Source organism: Scyliorhinus canicula, chromosome 5 (assembly GCF_902713615.1).
Source record: "Scyliorhinus canicula chromosome 5, sScyCan1.1, whole genome shotgun sequence".
Classification (NCBI taxonomy): Eukaryota; Metazoa; Chordata; class Chondrichthyes; order Carcharhiniformes; family Scyliorhinidae; genus Scyliorhinus; species Scyliorhinus canicula.
In genome coordinates, this window is record NC_052150.1 from 218,738,053 (window position 1) to 218,756,921 (window position 18,869).

The 18,869-nt window shown below is 43.5% G+C and overlaps 1 protein-coding gene across 11 annotated transcripts in view; it reads right to left on the reverse strand.

The window, feature by feature from the left end:
• Window positions 1–18,869, reverse strand: part of nktr (natural killer cell triggering receptor) — a 273,135-nt gene that overhangs the window by 84,981 nt on the left and 169,285 nt on the right. For 8 of the 11 annotated variants that reach the window (XM_038798536.1, XM_038798533.1, XM_038798535.1 and 5 more), the window contains 3 exons: window positions 9,345–9,374; window positions 8,617–8,762; window positions 1,952–2,171 (listed from right to left, as the gene is read on the reverse strand). In XM_038798536.1, the coding sequence (XP_038654464.1) occupies window positions 1,952–2,171; window positions 8,617–8,762; window positions 9,345–9,374 (396 nt within the window). Of the gene's footprint in view, window positions 1–1,951; window positions 2,172–8,616; window positions 8,763–9,344; window positions 9,375–11,152; window positions 13,273–13,707; window positions 13,736–18,869 lie in introns of those variants that run through there. The other 3 variants (XM_038798534.1, XM_038798542.1, XM_038798539.1) reach the window with 2 other exon arrangements.

An 18,869-nucleotide genomic window follows, 5' to 3' on the forward strand; every position in this document is an offset into this window, starting at 1 on the left:
TAGCTTGGCCAATCCACCTAACCTGCACATCTTTGGACTGTGGGTGGAAACCAGAGCACCCAGAGGAAACCCATGCAAACACAGGGAGAAAGTGTAACCCCCCAGGGTTCCTGGAGCTGTGAGGCAGCAGAGCTAACCACTGTGCCACCATGCCACCCAACAGTCTTGACTAACATTGAATCAGAGAGTTCTAATACACAGAAAAAGGCCCTTCGGCTAGTTATGTTTATGTCGGTCACCAAATACCCAATCGATTCTAATCCCATTTTCCTGCACTCGGTTCACAGCCTTGTTATGCTATGGGGCTTCAAGTGCTCATCTGAACGCTTCTGAAATACAGTATTACTTAGTACTAAAGTGCAGAAACAGGCCATTTTACATGTTAAAGAGTGGTCGAACCAAGATTCTCTCCATGTTTAACATCTCCTTCATTGTGGTAGCCCACTATTTCCATTGTTGTCTCAGCTGAGATGTTCTTAGTGCAACACACCTCATTATTTCAGCTACATTCTGAGCAGATTTATTCTTCAATAAAGCAACTCAGAATTCCAAACCATTAATGTTCTTGGATCACATGAACTTGTCACATTTCTCAGAATACCTCAAAACATTTCACATAAAATACAGTAGTCTAAAATGGAGTCCCTGGTCTTGAGGAGCAGTCCGTCAGAAAGCAAGACCCAACAAACAGCAGTGAGATTGGTGGGCAGTTAACTGATTGAACGCAGGAATGTTGATTTGAACACCAGGAGAATTCTCCTTTTATAGAAATTACAATGCAGCAGGAAGCCATTCAGCCCATCGAGTCTGCACCGGCCCTTTTTGGAAAGAGCACCCTACCCAAGCCCACACTTCCACCCTATCCCCGCAACCCCACCCACCCAATTTTTTTGGACACTTCGGGCAATTTTGCATGGCCAATCCACCTAACCTGTACGTCTTTGGACTGTGGGAGGAAACCGCAGCACCCTGAGGAAACCCACACACACACAGGGAGAACGCGCAGACTCCGCACACAGTGACCCAAGCCGGCAATCGAACCTGGGACCCTGGAGCTGTGAAGCAACCGTGCTCACCTTTAGCACTGTTGTGGGAATTTTAACATGCATCCAAACTACTGGAAAAGTTAGACAGATAAAGGCTGACACCTCCCATAATGCAGCAGTCTGTCAGCAATGCACCCCGTGTCAGTCTGCAAGTCTTGCTTGAAGCCACGCACAACACATGGTCACTCTATACAAACCACTCAAGTTCTAAAAAGATAATTGACCCTCACTTGGGACAAATTTTAGAATCAGGGACCCCCTTGTTCAATCTCCCTTTCTATTTTTACTAACAGTTGATTTTACAGGAATACAGCATTACATGCTGCTTTGAAACAGATGGCATAAATATACCCTAGACTGGGTATTGTGTAATCAGAAAGGAATAATTGGAAATCTAATTGTGCGAGGCCCCTGAGGGATGAGCAACCATAATATGGTAGAATTCTTCATCAAGATGGTGAGTGACGTAGCTGATTCTGAAACTACACTCCCGAATCTTAATAAAGGAAACTACGATGGTATGAGGCATGAGTTGGCTATGGCGGATTGGGAAATGTTACTTCAATGGATAACGGTGGATGGGCAACGGCAAACATTCAAAGAGCACATGGGTGAGCTTCAACAATTGTTTATTCCTATCTGCCACAAAAGTAAAACGTGAAAGGTGACCATGGGTTGCAAGGGAAATTGGAGATAGTGTTAGATCCAAGAAAGAGGGCTACAACTTGGCTAGAAAAAAAACAGGAGTAGGCTGAATGGCCTACGCCTATTCCTATTTTCTGTTTCCCCAGACTAGTCTACATTTCAGAGTTTGAATAACAGTTCGGAAATTACTCCAATATTATTCAATTATAAAACATACATATTCATGGATTATAGAAATGGGTGTAAAGATTTCACTGCACCTCTTTTGGCTGGAAGATATTTTTCTCTTTTTGCTTCTGGTCTCTTTCCGTCTTTTTGAATGTTTGCTTCTCATCTTCCTTTTCCGTTTCCTCCTCCTTTCTCTTTCTACTTCGGTCTCTGTTTCAGACTCTGAGGACTTGGAAGATGTCGAAGAATCAGAACTAGTCTCTGATTCGTGTGAGGAGTAAGAGGCAGTGACTTTTTTCTTGCGTTCTGTCACTGAAAGATATGAAATACAAAGAACTGCCTCAGTATCAACACCACAGCCCATCCCAGACCCTCCACCAGTCCCAATCCCTCGTACCCCATTTCTCCCAGTATCAACACCACTGCCCATCCCAGGTCCTCCACCAGTCCCAATCCCTCGTACCCCATTTCTCCCAATCCCAGCCCTTGCTGCGTATTCACCATACCCTCTGACCTTCCCCTCTCTGAGGCTGAGCGTGCTGTTCTCAGCAAAGGACTCAGCTTTGTACTCTTACGTCCCCACCTCAATGAACTCTGGGCTCGACATGATGTTGAACTCTTCCTTCGCCGCCTTCGTCTCCGTGCCCACTTCTTTGGGCAAGAATCCTCCCCCCGTTCCACTGATCCTTTCATGTATCTCCAACATTCTGCCTCCAAGTGGACCCCCCCGCCGGGACAATTACCTGCCCTTGATCTTTTCATTGAGAACTGTTGCCGGGACATTGGCCGTCTTAATTTGTCTGCCCCCCTCATCCATTCCAAACTCTCTCCTTCCGAACTTTCTGCTCTTCACTCCGTCAGGTCTAACCCCGACTTTGTCATCAAACCTGCCAACAAAGGGGGTGCTGTTGCCGACTGGCGCACTGACCTCTACCTCGCAGAGGCTGAGCGCTAACTCTCAGATACTTCCTCTTACCTCACCCTGGTCCATGACCAGACGACTGAACATCAAACCATTATCTCCAACACCGTTAGCAACCTCATTTCCTCCGGATGCCTTCCCCCTAAGGCTTCCAACCTCAGCCTCCCAACGCCGGACAGCCCGCTTTTACCTAGTTCCCAAAATCCACAAAAAGGACTGTCCCGGCAGGCCCATTGTCAGCATGCTCTTGCCCCACCGAACTTATTTCCTCTTATCTTGACTGAATGTGGCGACTAGGGGCTTTACACAGTAACTTCATTGAAGCCTACTCATGACAATAAGCAATTTTCATTTCATTTCATTTTTTTCATCCGGGATTCCTCTGATGCCCTGCGTCATATTGACAGCTTCCAGTTCGCGGGCCCTAACCACATTCTATTCACCATGGATGTGCAATCCCTCTACACCTCCATCCCACACCAGGATGGCCTGAGAGCTCTTTGCTTCTTTCTCGAAAAGAGACCCGGACAATTCCCATCCACCAACACTCTCCTCCGCCTGGCTGAATTCGTTCTATCTCTCAACAACTTCTCCTTTAACTCATCTCACTTTCTCCAAATCAAAGGTGCAGCAATGGGTACCCGCATGGGTCCTAGCTCCGCCTGCCTTTTTATAGGGTATGTGGAACATTCCTTGTTCCAGGCCTATCCGGGCCTCCTCCCACAACTCCTTTACCGATACATTGATGACTATTTTGGTGTCGCGTCATGCTCTCGCACAGACCTGGAAAAATTCATCAACTTCACTTCCAGTTGGGGCAGCACGGTGGCCTAGTGGTTAGCACAACCGCCTCACGGCGCTGAGGTCCCAGGTTCGATCCCGGCTCTGGGTCACTGTCCGTGTGGAGTTTGCACATTCTCCCCGTGTTTGCGTGGGTTTCGCTCCCACAACCCAAAAAAAAATGTGCAGAGTAGGTGGATTGGCCACGCTAAATTGCCCCTTAATTGGAAAAAATGATTGGGTAATCTAAATTTATAAAAAAAAACTTCACTTCCAGTTTCCACCCCTCCATCACTTTCATCTGGTCCATCTCAGACACTTCCCTTCCCCGATCTTTCTGTCTCCATTTCCGGCAATAGACTATCCACTAATATCCACTACAAGCCTACTGACTCCCACAGCTATCTGGATTACAGCTCTTCGCACCCTACACCCTGTAAGGACTCAATCCTTTCTCTCAACTCCTTCGCCTCCGTCGCATTTGTTCCGATGATGCCACTTTCCAAAATGCTGCTTTAAACATGTGGTCCTTCTTCCGCAACCGTGATTTCCCACCTACAGTTGTGGAAAGGGCCCTCAACAGTGTGCGCTCCATCTCCTGCGCCACTACCCTCACCCCCTCCACTCCCTCCCAGAACAAGGATAGAGTCCCCTTCGTTCTCACATTTCATCCCACCAGCCTCCATATGCAAAGCATAATCCTCCGCCATTTTCACCAACTCCAGCGTGATTCCACCACCAAACACATCTTCCTTTCACTCCCTCTGTCAGCATTCCGCAGAGACCGTTCCCTCCGAGACAATCTAGTCCACTCCTCCATCATACCCAGTACCTCTCCCATAACCCATGGCATCTTCCCATGCAATCGCAGAAGGTGCAACACCTGCCCCTTTACCTCTTCCATGCTTAACATCCCAGGCCCAAAACACAAATTCCAGGTTAAGCAGCGTTTCACTTGCATCTCTTCCAATTTGGTCTACTGCATTCGCTGCTCCCAATGTGGTTTCCTCTATATCGGAGAGACCAAACGCAGACTGGGTGATTACTTTGCTGAGCATTTTTGGTCTGTGCGCATTCAGGACCCTGACCTTCCTGTTGCTTGCCATTTTAACAAAAGACCCTGCTCCGGTGCACACATGTCTGTTCTTGGCCTGCTGCAATGTTCCAGTGAAGCGCAACGCAAACTGGAGGAACAACATCTCACCTTCCGGTTAGGCACGCGACAGCCTTCCGGCCTGAACATCGAATTCAACAACTTCAGATGATCAGCCCCACCTCGACCCATTTGTTTTCATTTCATTTTAACTGTCTTTTACCATTTCTTTCTTTCTTTCTTAATATTTAATTGCCCACCCCCCCTTCAATCTTATCCACCTCTTCTTCACCTTTCTCCTCTTTGCTTTCCCCCTCCCCCACGTCTACAGTTCACCCTCTGATCTTAGTTTCCCTGCTGTTTGACCTTTCACATCTTTTGTTCCCTCTAGGGACTGCCATTAGCATTCTTTCCCCTCGGTTTCTGTGGCCATTAGCATCCGGTTTTCTTGGGTTTCTGTGCCTATGACTCATCTTTCATTCTCACTCCACAGTATAAATATTTCCCACTTTCTCTGTCTGTTAGCTTTGACAAAGAGTCATTGGACTCGAAATGTTAGCTCTTTTCTCTCGCTACAGATGCTGCCAGACTTGCTGAGATTTTCCAGCATTTTCTCTTTCGTCTCATGTCTGCATACACGATAGTCTGGGGTTTATCACACTTCCAGAGTTTCAAAAGTATATATTACAAAGGGAAATCACTTCACGCTGGTTTTTTCTGCTGCTAATCTGAAGACATCTCTTTCAATAGCAATTGTAATTAAGTTAGTTGTTTGCAGCCAAGGGGATTGAATAGAAATCGGGTATAGAACACCAAAAACAAAAACTCAGCTGGAGACCCCATGATCGCCATAGGAGACACCTTGTGTGTTAATATTTGGTGAAGTCAGGATTGCTCCAATATAAAATGAACTGTGAATAGTCACAGGTTCACATTTTAATATCAGCATCCTGGTTCAGTTACAGTCAGACAAATGTGGAAGAGCATCCTAGTAAAAGCTTGGAGAGAAGTGAAAACCAACAGAACTGAGTAAACGCATATCGCGGCATACAGTTCAGTGTGTGGTTCTCAAACGTTACACTCCAGCCCCAGCCAAAACAGTGTGCTGTGGCCTTTCAATGTTCCTTGGCCCTAAATCATGGAAGGTCTTCTCTGGAATTGGAACATCAGAAATGACAGAATTTTACAGTACAGGAGACGACCATTAGGGTCATCGTCCCTAGGCTGGCTTGATGGAAGAGCTATCCCTCTTAACCCATTTTCCCAACCCTTTTCAAATCTTTCTTGATTGAAGGTCCTGAACGGTGCTGCCAAGGTGGATGTGGAATAGATGGTTCCTTTTGTGGGTGAGTCCAGGACCAGGGGGCACAGTTTTAAAATGAGGACTCAGCCTTTTAGGACAGAGATATGGCAAATTTTTTTCTGAGATGGTTGTGAGATTTTGGAACTCGGCGTCAGAAGGCAGTGGAGCCAGGAACACTGGACATTTTCAAGACAGAGGTAGATAGATTCTTGTTAGGTAAGGGAATCAAAAGGTATCGGGGTGGATGGGAACTTGAACTTGAAACACAAACAGATCAGCCATGATCTTATTTAATAATGGAGCAGGCTCAAGGGGCTGAATAACCTACGTCTGCTCTTCTTGTGTGTTCATATGTTATGCAGTATTATGGATCTATAACTGTATCTATCTCGGAGTAGGTGGTGGCATAGTGGTTATGTCGCTGGGGTAACACTCCAGAGGCCCAGGTTAATGCTCTGGGGACATGGGTTCAAATCACACCACGGCAGCTGGTGGAATCTGAATTCAATTAACAAATCTGGAATTGTAAGTTATTGTTCTGGTATTGTCCCAGGGTAATCCATGCCATTCACAACCGCAGCATCCGATGTGGCCCCAGACCAATTTCCTCACCCGTAACTCCTCCACTACAGAAAAAAGAACATAAGAAATAGTAGTAGGCAATTCAGCCCTTCGAGCCCGATGTGTCATTCAATGGTAAATAGCAAGGACGAAAGCTTTAGAGGACACTACAGACAGGCTGGTTAGATGGGAAGAATATTGGATTGGATTGGATTTGTTTATTGTCACGTGTACCGAGGTACAGTGAAAAGTATTTTTCTGCAAGCAGCTCCACAGATCATTCAGTACATGGAAGAAAAGGGAATTAAACAAAATTCAACAAAAATACAAGATAATACATAATAGGGCAACAGAAGATATACAATGTAACTACATAAGAATACATAACTACATATAGAATCCTTACAGTGTAGAAGGAAGCTATATAGCCCATCGAGTCTGCACCGACCCTTTGAAAGAGCACCTAGGCCCACTCTCCTGCCTTATCCCCATAACCCACCTAACCAGCACATCTTTGGACTGTAGCATGAGGTGCGCTGTACAAAATTATGAGGGACATAAATGGTGTAGATAGAAAGGAAGCATTCTCCTTAGTAGAGGGGTTAATAACTAGAGGGTATAGATTTAAGGTAAGATATTTAGAGGGAATTTGAGGAAAAACCTTTTCACACAGAGGGTGGTGGGAATCTGGAACTCACTGCCTGAAAGGGTGGTCGGATCAGGAACCTTCACCACATTCAAGAAGCATTTAGATGGTCCCTTGGACCACCATAGCATGCAAGGCTACAGACCAAGTGCTGGAAAATGGGATCTGGATAGAAAGATGCTTGATGGCTGGCAGACACATTCTGGGCTGAAGGGCCTCATTCGGACTGACTCTATGAAGTTATGGCTGATCTTCTAGCTCACCACCATTTAGCTCACCACCATTTACTTGCACTATCCCCATATCCCTTGATGAAGAAACCAATCAATATCAGTCTTGAAGCAGCTTACTTCCTTGGTAATACTGTCCACCAATGCTTGTATATTAGGTTATCAGACTGAAACCTGCATCCATTCCTATGTTGCCTCCGGGCTCCATTAGATTTAAATTCTGAGGCAACTATCCCACGGAAACTTCACCTTATGCAAAACACTGGTGCCTGTATCCCATCTCAAACTAAGTCTCATTCATCTCTTCTTGCTGACCTACATTGGTTCCTGAAGAGCTCAGATTTAAAATGTTCATCCTTCTGAGTCATCTAGATGCCTTTCTCCTCTCTATAACCATATTCTCCTTCTCATCCTTATCTCCAAACTGTTTCTGACTCTGTCTCCCGCATTTCCCTCCCTTCAGCATCACTGCAGGCAGACATGCAAAATCTTTTTTATAATCTTTATTATTGTCACAAGTAGGCTTACATTAACACGGCAATGAAGTTACTGTGAAAAGCCCCTAGTCACCACATTCTGGCACCTGTTCGGGTACACTGAGGGAGAATGCAGAATGTCCAATTCACCCAACAGCACGTCTTTGGGACTTATGGGAGGAAACCGGAGCACCTGGAGGAAACCCACGCAGACACTGGGAGAATGTGCAGACTCCGCACAGTGACCCAGCAGTGCTAACCACTGCACTACAGTGTCCCCCCCACCCCAGAAACAACATCAAAGGGCTCGTATGGGATTTGAATCCGGGACCTCTCAAATCGTGGAGCACATCCCTCGAAGTGGGAATCTTACCCCTAGACCAATGAACCGGTTATTTGTGTTGTACTGTTTGTGTTTTGCCAGGACAATGTGGCTCCAAAGCTCAACACAATCTTAACCCAAGCTTGGACACAAAAGACAAGTGCCAAGGAAAGGTGGCATTCACTATGCTTGACAGCATTTGGGGGGGGGGGCTAAGGGAGTGTCCTCTAATGTGTAGTGTCAGACACAGGAAGATGGCACCGTTTTTTTTTGGTACTATTTCATGGGTATCTCTGGCAAGGCCTGCATTTGTTGCCCATTCCTGTCAAAAGTTAATCATCATAGCCCCAGGATATCACTGCTGGAGTTAGTCAGGGCAGCGGCCGAGGTGCACACCAAGATCTAGGTCAACAAAAAAACTCACCATGACTTGCAGACTTTGGGACAAACTCTCCACAGTCAATGATTCGAACATCTGCATATGGTCGGCTGGCAGCATCTGTCTTCAGGTTTTCTATTTCCTTTATGGTGTCAAAGCCAGTTATTACTTGACCGAAGACGACATGTACACTAAAAATCAGAGTTAAAACGGGAGCTTGCATTAAGGTTCCTACACAGCAACAGGAATTATATTGAATATGAATGAATATTAAAAGATTGGGATGAATAAAATTAGTTTGCCACCATGAGGCTTATTACTCAACTCTTTGGAGATGGGATGCAGTGCCATTAAAAAATGGTTCTACCAAATCTCTAATTGAACACAGACTCCAGGTCTAGGAAATATATCACTTTGATACACAAGAGCAGATATAGAAATAATTAAACGAGTAGTCTTCCTGCTAACATTGATGCTATTCATTATTGTAGAACGCCCGATCATCGAGTCCAGGGTTTTCCAGATAACAAAAAGTGAGCACTTTTAAAAAGAGTTAGCCATTCTGTTAGTTCAACCGGGCAAGACAGTGAGCAAGCCAAGTGATAAAAACCGGGAAGGCCTCAGCAGCAATACCACCATCATTAGCTGGCACTGGAGTTACAGCAGGAAAGTTTGGCATCCAAATTAAAAGAGCAGGACAGTTTGGACTACAAGTCTTATGCACCTCAATAAAGTCAAACACCTCTGGACAACAAAATGACGGCGAGACCTACCCATCCAGATGTGGAGCTGGCTTTGTCGTTCTGTTCCGTTGAAAGAATCCATTTTTTGGGAAGGATGATTTGAGAAAGAATATGAAAGGGCGTGACGAATTCAGGCACAGAGGTAGGGATCATTTTTAATGTCAGGGTTTGGAAGGATGTTTAAAAATATGAAAGAAAAAGAAAAAATAGTTAGTTCAAACAACTGCCCTTCAAAAGGTCTGCAATCACACAAAACTGCTCTTCATGCACTGGGCTGATGACTGCATTATGTTTAACCCATAAATCCCATTAATGTCCTGGGATCCAGATTTTTCCAGTGGGGTGCACTGACCTTATGTTCCATTTCTGATGGATGGGGGAGTGGGGCTGCTTAATGCAGGAGCTCAAATGTTACTCTAAGACCACCTACTGGTTCCCATTGAAAATTGAGCAAGTTGCTCCTCTTGCACTGGGACTGAAGCCTTGAACACCACCAGGTTCTGGAGACAACTTAACAAAAAACCATGATGGATTCACTCTCTTATACGTGAAATATTTTAATCACAGAGAGTTTATTTGGTGATTTGATGAAAAGATACTTGTTGAGATTTCAGATTTGTATGCAATGTGCGATTACTGCCAAGGGTTACCTTCTCCTTATGGAAGAGGGGCAATGTTAAATTTTCATGTGTTATTTGGTTTGGATATTTTCATGGTGCAGTGAGTGTTTAAAAAGCAAGTGCTACTGGACTTCAATTATTCCAATTCTACTTGCTTTCTGGTGAACAAATGCTCTTTTGGTTGGATTCCAGTCATGTACTGGACAATGAATTTGACAACATGCAGCAGTTTGAGTACAATAAATAAAAATAAATAAATAAACAATATTTATTGTCACAAGTAGACTTGCATTAACACTGCCATGAAGTTACTGTGAAAAGCCCCTAGTCGCCACATTCCGGCGCCTGTTCAGGTACACTGAGGGAGAATTCAGAATTCTCTGCCGGTATGGGAATTGAACCCACGCTGCTGGCCTTGTTCTGCATCTCAAACAAGCTGTCTAGCCCACTGAGCTAAACGAGCCCCGAGCGTGGCGACGCACAGGGAGAAAATGGCGATGTACAGGGAGAAATATTATTATTTTATTATTATTTACAATTCAACTCTCATCATGGCCAGTTTTTTAAGTCACAAACTTTGCGAGGTTTTCCCCACCCCAACGCTGCAAAATTTAATTTCTGGCACACTTTGTGTCAAACCTTACAAAACATACTTTTGTTTTTGGTGATGTACTGAAAGTCTCAAGGTATATCAATCCTGCATCTATTTCTATGAATTGGTACCAGCAAGACAACCAAATTGGGTATATTCTTAAGAGTAAATTAATGTAAATGCGCTACTACAGACTTAAGTTGACTTTCTGAAAAGACTGTAGTTTTTGTTGTGTCCTACAAGTGTCTCCAGCTTTCCCCAAGGTAGGTTCCATCACACTACAACAGTGCAGCTCAGAGAGGAGCTCCACCTGCTGGATAAGCAAGACTACCATAACACTCAATTTATTGAGAGTCAATTGGGCATGATTGATTACCAAAAATGACAAGGGTTTAAGTAAGAACTCTCCAAAGTAAAATGCTGTACTGGAAACTTAATAGTGAGACAGGGAATCAATGACTCTTCAAGATTAACTGGTTATGATTAAATAAAGTTGCCATCATTCTCTACAATTCTGTGCATTCATTAATTGAACCCATTTCAGGGCTGTTGGGGGTCACACAAATGGAATTGTATGTATCGAAAGGACAGGCGGCCAGAAATGGGTGCGGGGCCATCGCACTAACCTTCGCTGAGCACAATGCCAACACTGCAGAGAAATGGCATTAACTGGACCATGACTGTAGAAATTTCCAGATGCTAACAGTGCAGGAAGCAAATCTGGAATTGAGAAACCTTCTGGAGCAAGTAGTTTTAACAAATGAAGAATCCATAACAAGCGAGAGTGACAAAAAGCTTTTAGCAACGCACAATAAATTTCACATGAAAGCAGAGTTTGCATTTAGTACAGTGGATTAGGGGAGCATTTAGAACGTCATATTCATTAACAGCCACTTTCTCCCCTCAAAAAACAACTACTGCAGAGTGGCTTTCATAGTTGCTCTGTCCGCTTTATTGAAAATAGTCAGGAATAATGATCTCCGGAGTCAATGCAATTAAACAACATGGATGTGCCACCTAGATTATTTAAATTGACTCCAGTGACACCACCTAAAATTGTGTTCATCATTTTATAAAGTAGGTCACAGACACTCTAATCCAAAGTTGATTGCGAACGTTCCAGATTAATATACCTGCAATAAGAAGGAACGCTTTTCCATTCTGAAAGCCATTTGCAACAAGAAGCTAATTTTCCCTCAAAATATATGCAAGAAGAGCAGGCTTTAACATTACTGTCTTTCCAGCTCTCTGGTACTTTGACAAAGTAATTCAAGAAAAAAAATACAAATACTTGTTTAAGGTTAACACTGGGCAGAAGTCTCGGTCAAGGCTAAAGTTTGATCACGGTTAATTAGTGGAGCATATGAAGTTAAATTTCCAGCAGGGCCACTTTTACGATCAAGTTGAGGTCCAGAAGCTGCAGTCCTGGTACACAAGTGTTAAAGATGCAGTACCATCTGTCAATATGCACGATACTTCTTTGGTGAAGACTCTGCTGGAACCTTTGTGCTCTTACTGACTTACATTATGGTAGCAGGATTTAGTGATAGCAGTTTTTAAAATGTTGTAGTCATATCTGATGGAGGTTAGGTGGCGGCCAGCAGCTGCAGATGACAGAATCTCAAAGTCCTGGTCAAAACATTTGACAAAATAATTATTAATGGGGGGAATGAAATCTTACTAATTGCCTTCAATGCGCTCTTGGATTGAAGTGTCTGTGCCCAGATGACAATAGATAAAGCTGCGAAACCTTGAATAAGATCGGTTACAGAAAGAATCATTCAAAATGCCTTTGTATGGTGAAAGATTTACTGATATCATGCCTGGATGACCGACTTCTAGTTTTAAGGTTATGCCCCCAATCTGGAGACCCCTCCACCAAGGGAAAGATTCTCTCCACCTACTCTCAGATCGAAATAATTTCAGTTACTATCACACTTCAAAGTGAAGCCAATTACCATTACAAGTGAAGATCACTAGCGTAGTGATAGGTACAAGTCAAAATCCTGGAACTCTCTCCCTACCAGCACTGTTGGTGTATTACACCACGTGGACTGCAGCGGTTCAAGCTCACCATCACCTTCTCAAGGGCAATTAGGAATGGGCAATTAATGCTGCCTCGCCAGTGCCGCCCATATCCCCTGAATTAATTTTTTTTAAAGTGCCAGACTGGTAATGCAGGACTCATGTACAGGTCCTGGCAAATCCACCACAGGCCTAAGAGTGCTTTGAAGAGTTAATGCCTGGTTTAATGTTACTCCAGTCTTGCACGAGTGAGGCTGGCAGTCTTTAATAACTAACGGCACCCAAAAAATAAACTCTGCTAAGGCTGGCAACTCAGATGATTGTCTTTAAACCAGGTTTCCCAGTCTTGGTGAATGCAGGCTTACTTAGGTTAGCAACGGTCTCTCTCCTCTCCCACATTAGTCACTAACGGGCAGTGGTGTCTGTACCGTACCAGTTATACTGTTAGGCAAAATGGTGTTGCTAAATGCGGCTTTTAAAAACAGAAATGCTGCCAACACTCAGCTGGTCAGGCAGCATCTGTGGAGAGAGGAATGTAGAGTTGAAGGGTTCTGACACGGGACCATTGGCCGAGAATGGTAATCCTATGACCTCTTTGCACAGATGCGACCTGACCTGCTGAGTGCTGAGAGAATGGCAGCACGGTAGCACAAGTGACTAGCACTGTGCTTCACAGCGCCAGGGTCCCAGGTTCGATTCCCCGCTGGGTCACTGTGCGGAGTCTGCGCGTTCTCCCCGTGTCTGCGTGGGTTTCCTCCGGGTGGACCGGTTTCCTCCCACAGTCCAAAGACGTGCAGGTTAGGTGGATTGGCCACGATAAATTGCCCTTAATGTCCAAAAAGGTTAGGAGGGGTTATTGGGTTATGGGGATAGGGTGGAAGTGAGGGCTTAAGTGGGTTGGTGTAGATGCGATGGGCCAAATGGCCTCCTTCTCCACTCTATGTTCTATGTTCTAATGTTCCGTTTTGCGGAAAATCTATTCCCTCTCTCGCCTTTCACTCCCCTCTTTAGCTGCTGAGAGAATCACAAATGTTTTTGATTTTGAGCCCCGTTGCCCTCCCTCCACAATGATTTAGAAAGTGTAAACACATTTTGTTTTCAAGAGAAATCAACATACTGAGCAAATAAGGACAGCCTTAGAGTAATGGCACATTACCTTTGCAGCGCAGGATGTAACACTGATTCTGTAAATTTTACACAAAAATGGCAAGAGAAAAATTGTAATACATTCCAGACAAAAAAATTCCAATTTTCTTTTTTTTAAAAAATACATATAACATTAAATCACAAGACATCAAAAGTCAACACAACACTAGAGGATAGTTTTTTTATATAAGCAGTCAAAAAGCAAATGTGATGCACAGAAGCAGTTTGTATTAAAATGTACTTGAAGCTTGTGGACAGAGGGCTCTAAAATTTTTCTTCAGGTTATGTTATTTTATTCAGTTACGACACCAAAATGTACACATTAATGCCTTTACTATTCTTTTGCTTCTCTTCCCACAACCAAGCTTTTTTAAATATATCTATTGTGAGGACTACTTCCCCACCCCTCATCTTGACACAACCACTATTTTATCTACACTCAGCTTGCCAAGCAAACTATGACCGTCTTCAAATCTTTCATTACCAACATTCTTTCTTGGATCAGTTGGCATGAGGGAGGTTCCAGGGGGCTGCTGGTACCTATGGGACCCTGCCCACAGCCATAACCTCATCCAGTGTGAGACACTGCCTTCAGGAAGGGAGAATGCACCAGGGGAGGTTGGAGAAGGATTATCTGTTCGCTCCTGGCTGCAGTGCATCTTCCTCCCAAGGTCTGAAGGCAAATAACTTGACAAGCCTTTAAAATTGTTAAGAGGGCTTGCCAGATGAAGGGCAATGTTGATGGCTTAACAGAAAAGCATGTGATCAGGTGCCTCAGTTTGCAATTTTATGAGCTATTATACACAGGCTAATATTTCAATCACATTGAGAGCTTTCTTGTTTAGTGTTTGGCAATTAAAAACAAAGCCACAATATACTTGTGGCTTACAGCTGAGACTTTAGTGTAGCCAATGAGCATAAAGGCTATAAAATATTAGCAGTACTTACTGTAATCCATCGCATACATTTATCACAATGAATGTGGTCCAAGAACGGACCACAAAAGGTCCATAATCTGCATTAATGCCCATGGGAGCTTCCGCGGCCAAGTGATGCACATCATGTTCTTCTCAGTTTTACAGCGTGAAAACACATGCAGACTTGTAAAGTCTAACACCACCTTCGGCAATACAGCATTGGGTGTGTTTAACTTCAAAAATAAATGAAAAGATGCAGTCTCTGCAGCAGTTGAGGTGATGAACACCTCAAAGAAAGGAAATGGAAACAAGCAAATGTCTGAGACTAAGGTTACAAGGAGAGTAAAATCCTTGCATGTGCTAGCCACTGCGCCACCCAGGTGAAGAATGTTTACTGGATGTGACAATGGAAGTGTGGTTATCCACTCTGGGACCCAAAGCAAGTCAGAGTGTTTATGAAATGGTGAGAAACTAGGAATTCTAGGGAGCAAAGGGATTTGAGTACCCACATACACAAAAGTTAACAGATGCAAAAAGCAATCAAAAAGGCAAATTAAATATTGTTTTTTTTAAATCTCAAAATGACTGGAACGTAAAAAAGAGGAAATTATGGGACAGGTTTGTACAGTCTTGGATGGATAGCAGGTTGAGTACTGCATTCTGTTTTGGGGGACAGCACCGCAGGAATGATATTTAGACCGTGGAGGGGTGCAGCACTGATTCACTAGAATGGCACCAGGTATTCAAGGGTTAAGTTATAAGGGTAAGCTGCATAAACTTGACTGGTAATCCCTTGGGCATTGTAGGCTGGGAGGTGAACAAATCAAGATGTTTGAAATGGCAAAACAGCTTGACACGGCAAGTAAAAAGAACCTATTCCCTCTGGCGAGGGAATCCAGAATAAAAGGATGCAGAATCTTACATTTACAGCCAGATCATTAAGGAATGAAATTCAGAAATACTCATTCACACATTGAGTAGTATTGTAGAAATCCGGATGTCTGCTCCCAAAAGATACAGGGATGCTGGTACGACTGAAATTTCATGACTGAAAATCATTAGACATTTGTTTGGCCATGGTATCAAGGGATACGAATCAAAGATGGGTAAATGGAGTTTAGGTGTTGATCAAACATGACTAACAGAACAGGCTGGAAGGCCTACTGTACTCCTGTTCCTTTGATAGAGCAGATGAAAGTGCAGTGAGCTCTGCTTCAGGCGACGATGTGAGATGAACGTTGGGAAGAATTTAGAACGAGGCCCAGAGCCCTGAGTGACCACGTCCATAGAATCCCTACACTGCAGGAGGCCAAAAGACCCGTTGGTCTGCACTGACCCTCTGAAAGAATACCCTACCTAGTCCCACAGTGTCGAATAAAACACTGCTGCTCAGTAACTAGTGCGTGAAGAGCAAAAAGATGAGCTGGTTAGTTCAGATTAATGATGCCAGTGGCATGGGTACAATGCTGCACCAGCTGAGACAGTTCTTGGTGTCCACCTCTTCTCCTTGTCCCATTGTAATATTTGTAATATTGAGGCATTATGGAGCCATTATTCACAACCTTTGGGCAATAATGAGAGAGAGAGAGAGAGGGAGATGTGAAGGTTCAACAATTGTGAGGAAGCAGCTTTTTCAGAAGAATTTGACCTTGTGAGAATGCCATATGGACAAACAAAATGGGTACAGTGGGGAAAAGATAATTCTCCATAAAGAATTCTAGGTGTTGAAGACTCAAGGTATCAAGAGATATTAAATGCTAATAGTCAGACTTCTTTCACTCAATAGTACAAGCTGCTGAAGCAAAGAATGAGTAAAAAGTATATCTTCAGGAAACAAGGTCTTGTTCTCAAAAAAACCCGTCTTCTCAACAGACATTTCATCAAGCAGAAGCTTTCCGTGTTCAAACAAAAGATCTAGACAAAGTTATCTTCTGCAGCACAAAGACTGGGAGGTACTATATACAATGATTCATAAGTATTTGCTCAAATTGAAAACTATTTCTCACAGAAAGCTAGTTTTTCAAGTCTGACAAAGGGATTTTCACAGGTGTCTGCTCTTAAGTTGTCAGTTCAATTATTGCGTCTGCTTTCCGTCTCCTGTACTCATACTATTAGATGATGGTGTTGGTTTCCTCTTTGTTAATACTATTCTGAGATGAGTGACATTTCTAATGTATTTGTTGATAATGTCTTCTTTACATCTTGTAAAATCAGGGCCAACTAAGTAGATGCAGCTAATGTAATAGATTTTAGTGTAAATGTAAGGTTATTCACATTTATGAGAATTGTGTAGAGTGCCACATGGCAGGTTGGTTAACAAATTAAAAATGCTTCAGATTGATGGGTCCTTGGCAGCATGGATTAGAAGTTGGCTAAGAGATAGGAAACAGAGGGTAAGTATAGATGGGCAATTCTCAGACTGGACACAAGCTGAAAGTGGTGTTCCCCAGGGCTCAGTGTTGGGACCTTTGCTTTTTCCGATTCATATAAATAATTTAGAAGTGGGTGTTGGGGGCAAAATTTCTAATTTGCATATGATACTAAGTTAGGGAGAACAGTGAATTGTGAGGTTGGCGCTGAGCGACTTCAGAGGGACATTGACAAGTTGGCCAAATAGGCAGATACCTGGCAGATAAATTTCAATGCAGCGAAATGTGAGGTAATGCATTTTGGTAGAAGAAACATGGGGAGACAATATAGGCTCAATGGTACAACTGAGGGGCGTACAGGAGCTGAGGGATCTCAGGGGTCAAGCGCATAATTTTCTGAAGGTGGCCAGCAAGTTGAAATCGCTTATTGTCACGAGTAGGCTTCAATGAAGTTACTGTGAAAAGTCCCTAGTCGCCACATTCCGGCGCCTGTCCAGGGAGGCTGGTACGGGAATCGAACCGTGCTGCTGGCCTGCTTTAAAAGCCAGCGATTTAGCTCAGTGAGCTAAACCAGCCCCTGTATGGAGGCATGGAGTGTAATAGCAAGGAAGTGATGCTACACCTCTACAAATCATTGGTCAGACCACATTTGGAGTATTGTGTTCAGATCTGGGCACCTTATTTAAGGAAGGATGTTAAAGCTCTGGAAGAGCGCAGAGGAAATTTACTAGAATGATACCAGGAATGAGGAATTTTAGATACAAGGAAAGATTGGAGAAACTGGGCTTGTTGTCCTTGGAGCTGAGAAAATTAAGAGGTGATCTTATTGAGGTGTTCAAAATTCTGAACAATTTTGACAGGGTAAAGGATATTCTGTTGCCACTTGTTGGTATGTCAGTGACTCGGGGCCAGAATTCCAAGATGGTCAGCGTGAGAGCTCGGAGTGTGATGATGAGAAACTTCTTTACTCAGAGTTGCTGGGGTTTTGAATGTGCTGCCTGGGAGAGTGGTGGAGGCAGATTCAGCTGGAGGTTTCGAAGGAGCTGGATATATATTTGAACGTGATGAATTTAGAAGGCTACGGAGGTAGGGCTGGGGGAATGGGACAAACTCGGTTGCTCCTTTGGGTGCCGGTGCAGACACGATGGGCTGAATGGCCTCCTTCTGTGCTGTAAAAACAAACTAACAAACAAAAATTTGAGAGTTCTACAAGTATGCAGAACTGAAAGGATTTTTTTAACGAGGTAGGGATGAACTTTCATTCATGTTATCTACTGAACATGAAGAATTCATCAGAGGTGAATAATGAACTGGAGTGTATTGCAAGGAACTGAAACTAAAGGTTAATTTAATATTTAGCAAAGCCACATTTATCCTATTTGTGTAATTGCTAGTACCCCATGTTTAATTCCACATGTCTATACATTGGATAGGGTTCAGGAGAGATCGTCTGGGTTTTTAAAAAGTCAAGAAGAATGGATAATGGAGACAAAAGGCTGAATTTGGCATAAAGGTTAGAACACAGAACTTCCCAGACAAGAAGTCCAGATACAACTCAAAATATTTCTTCCTGTAATCCCCAAAGAACAAAAGATCTTTGGAAACGGCTCTCAGTTAAAGATGTTAATACGATGTTGATTAATAACATTTTCTTTTTAAAAAGTATGTACTTGGGAATGGGACTGAGAGTTACATGGATAAGTAACTAAATTGTGCTTGCTTTGTTGGGAGTCAGGGAAATGCAACTGGTCAAAGATTAATGATAGGGGTGTAAAGTTAGATATATTCTGGAGGTCTCCTTAGTTACCTTTTGACGATGAGGAGAAGCTTCTCAAAAATCTTTCTTTGCAGATCGAATATGTGGAGTTCATAATGTGGATTGTGTG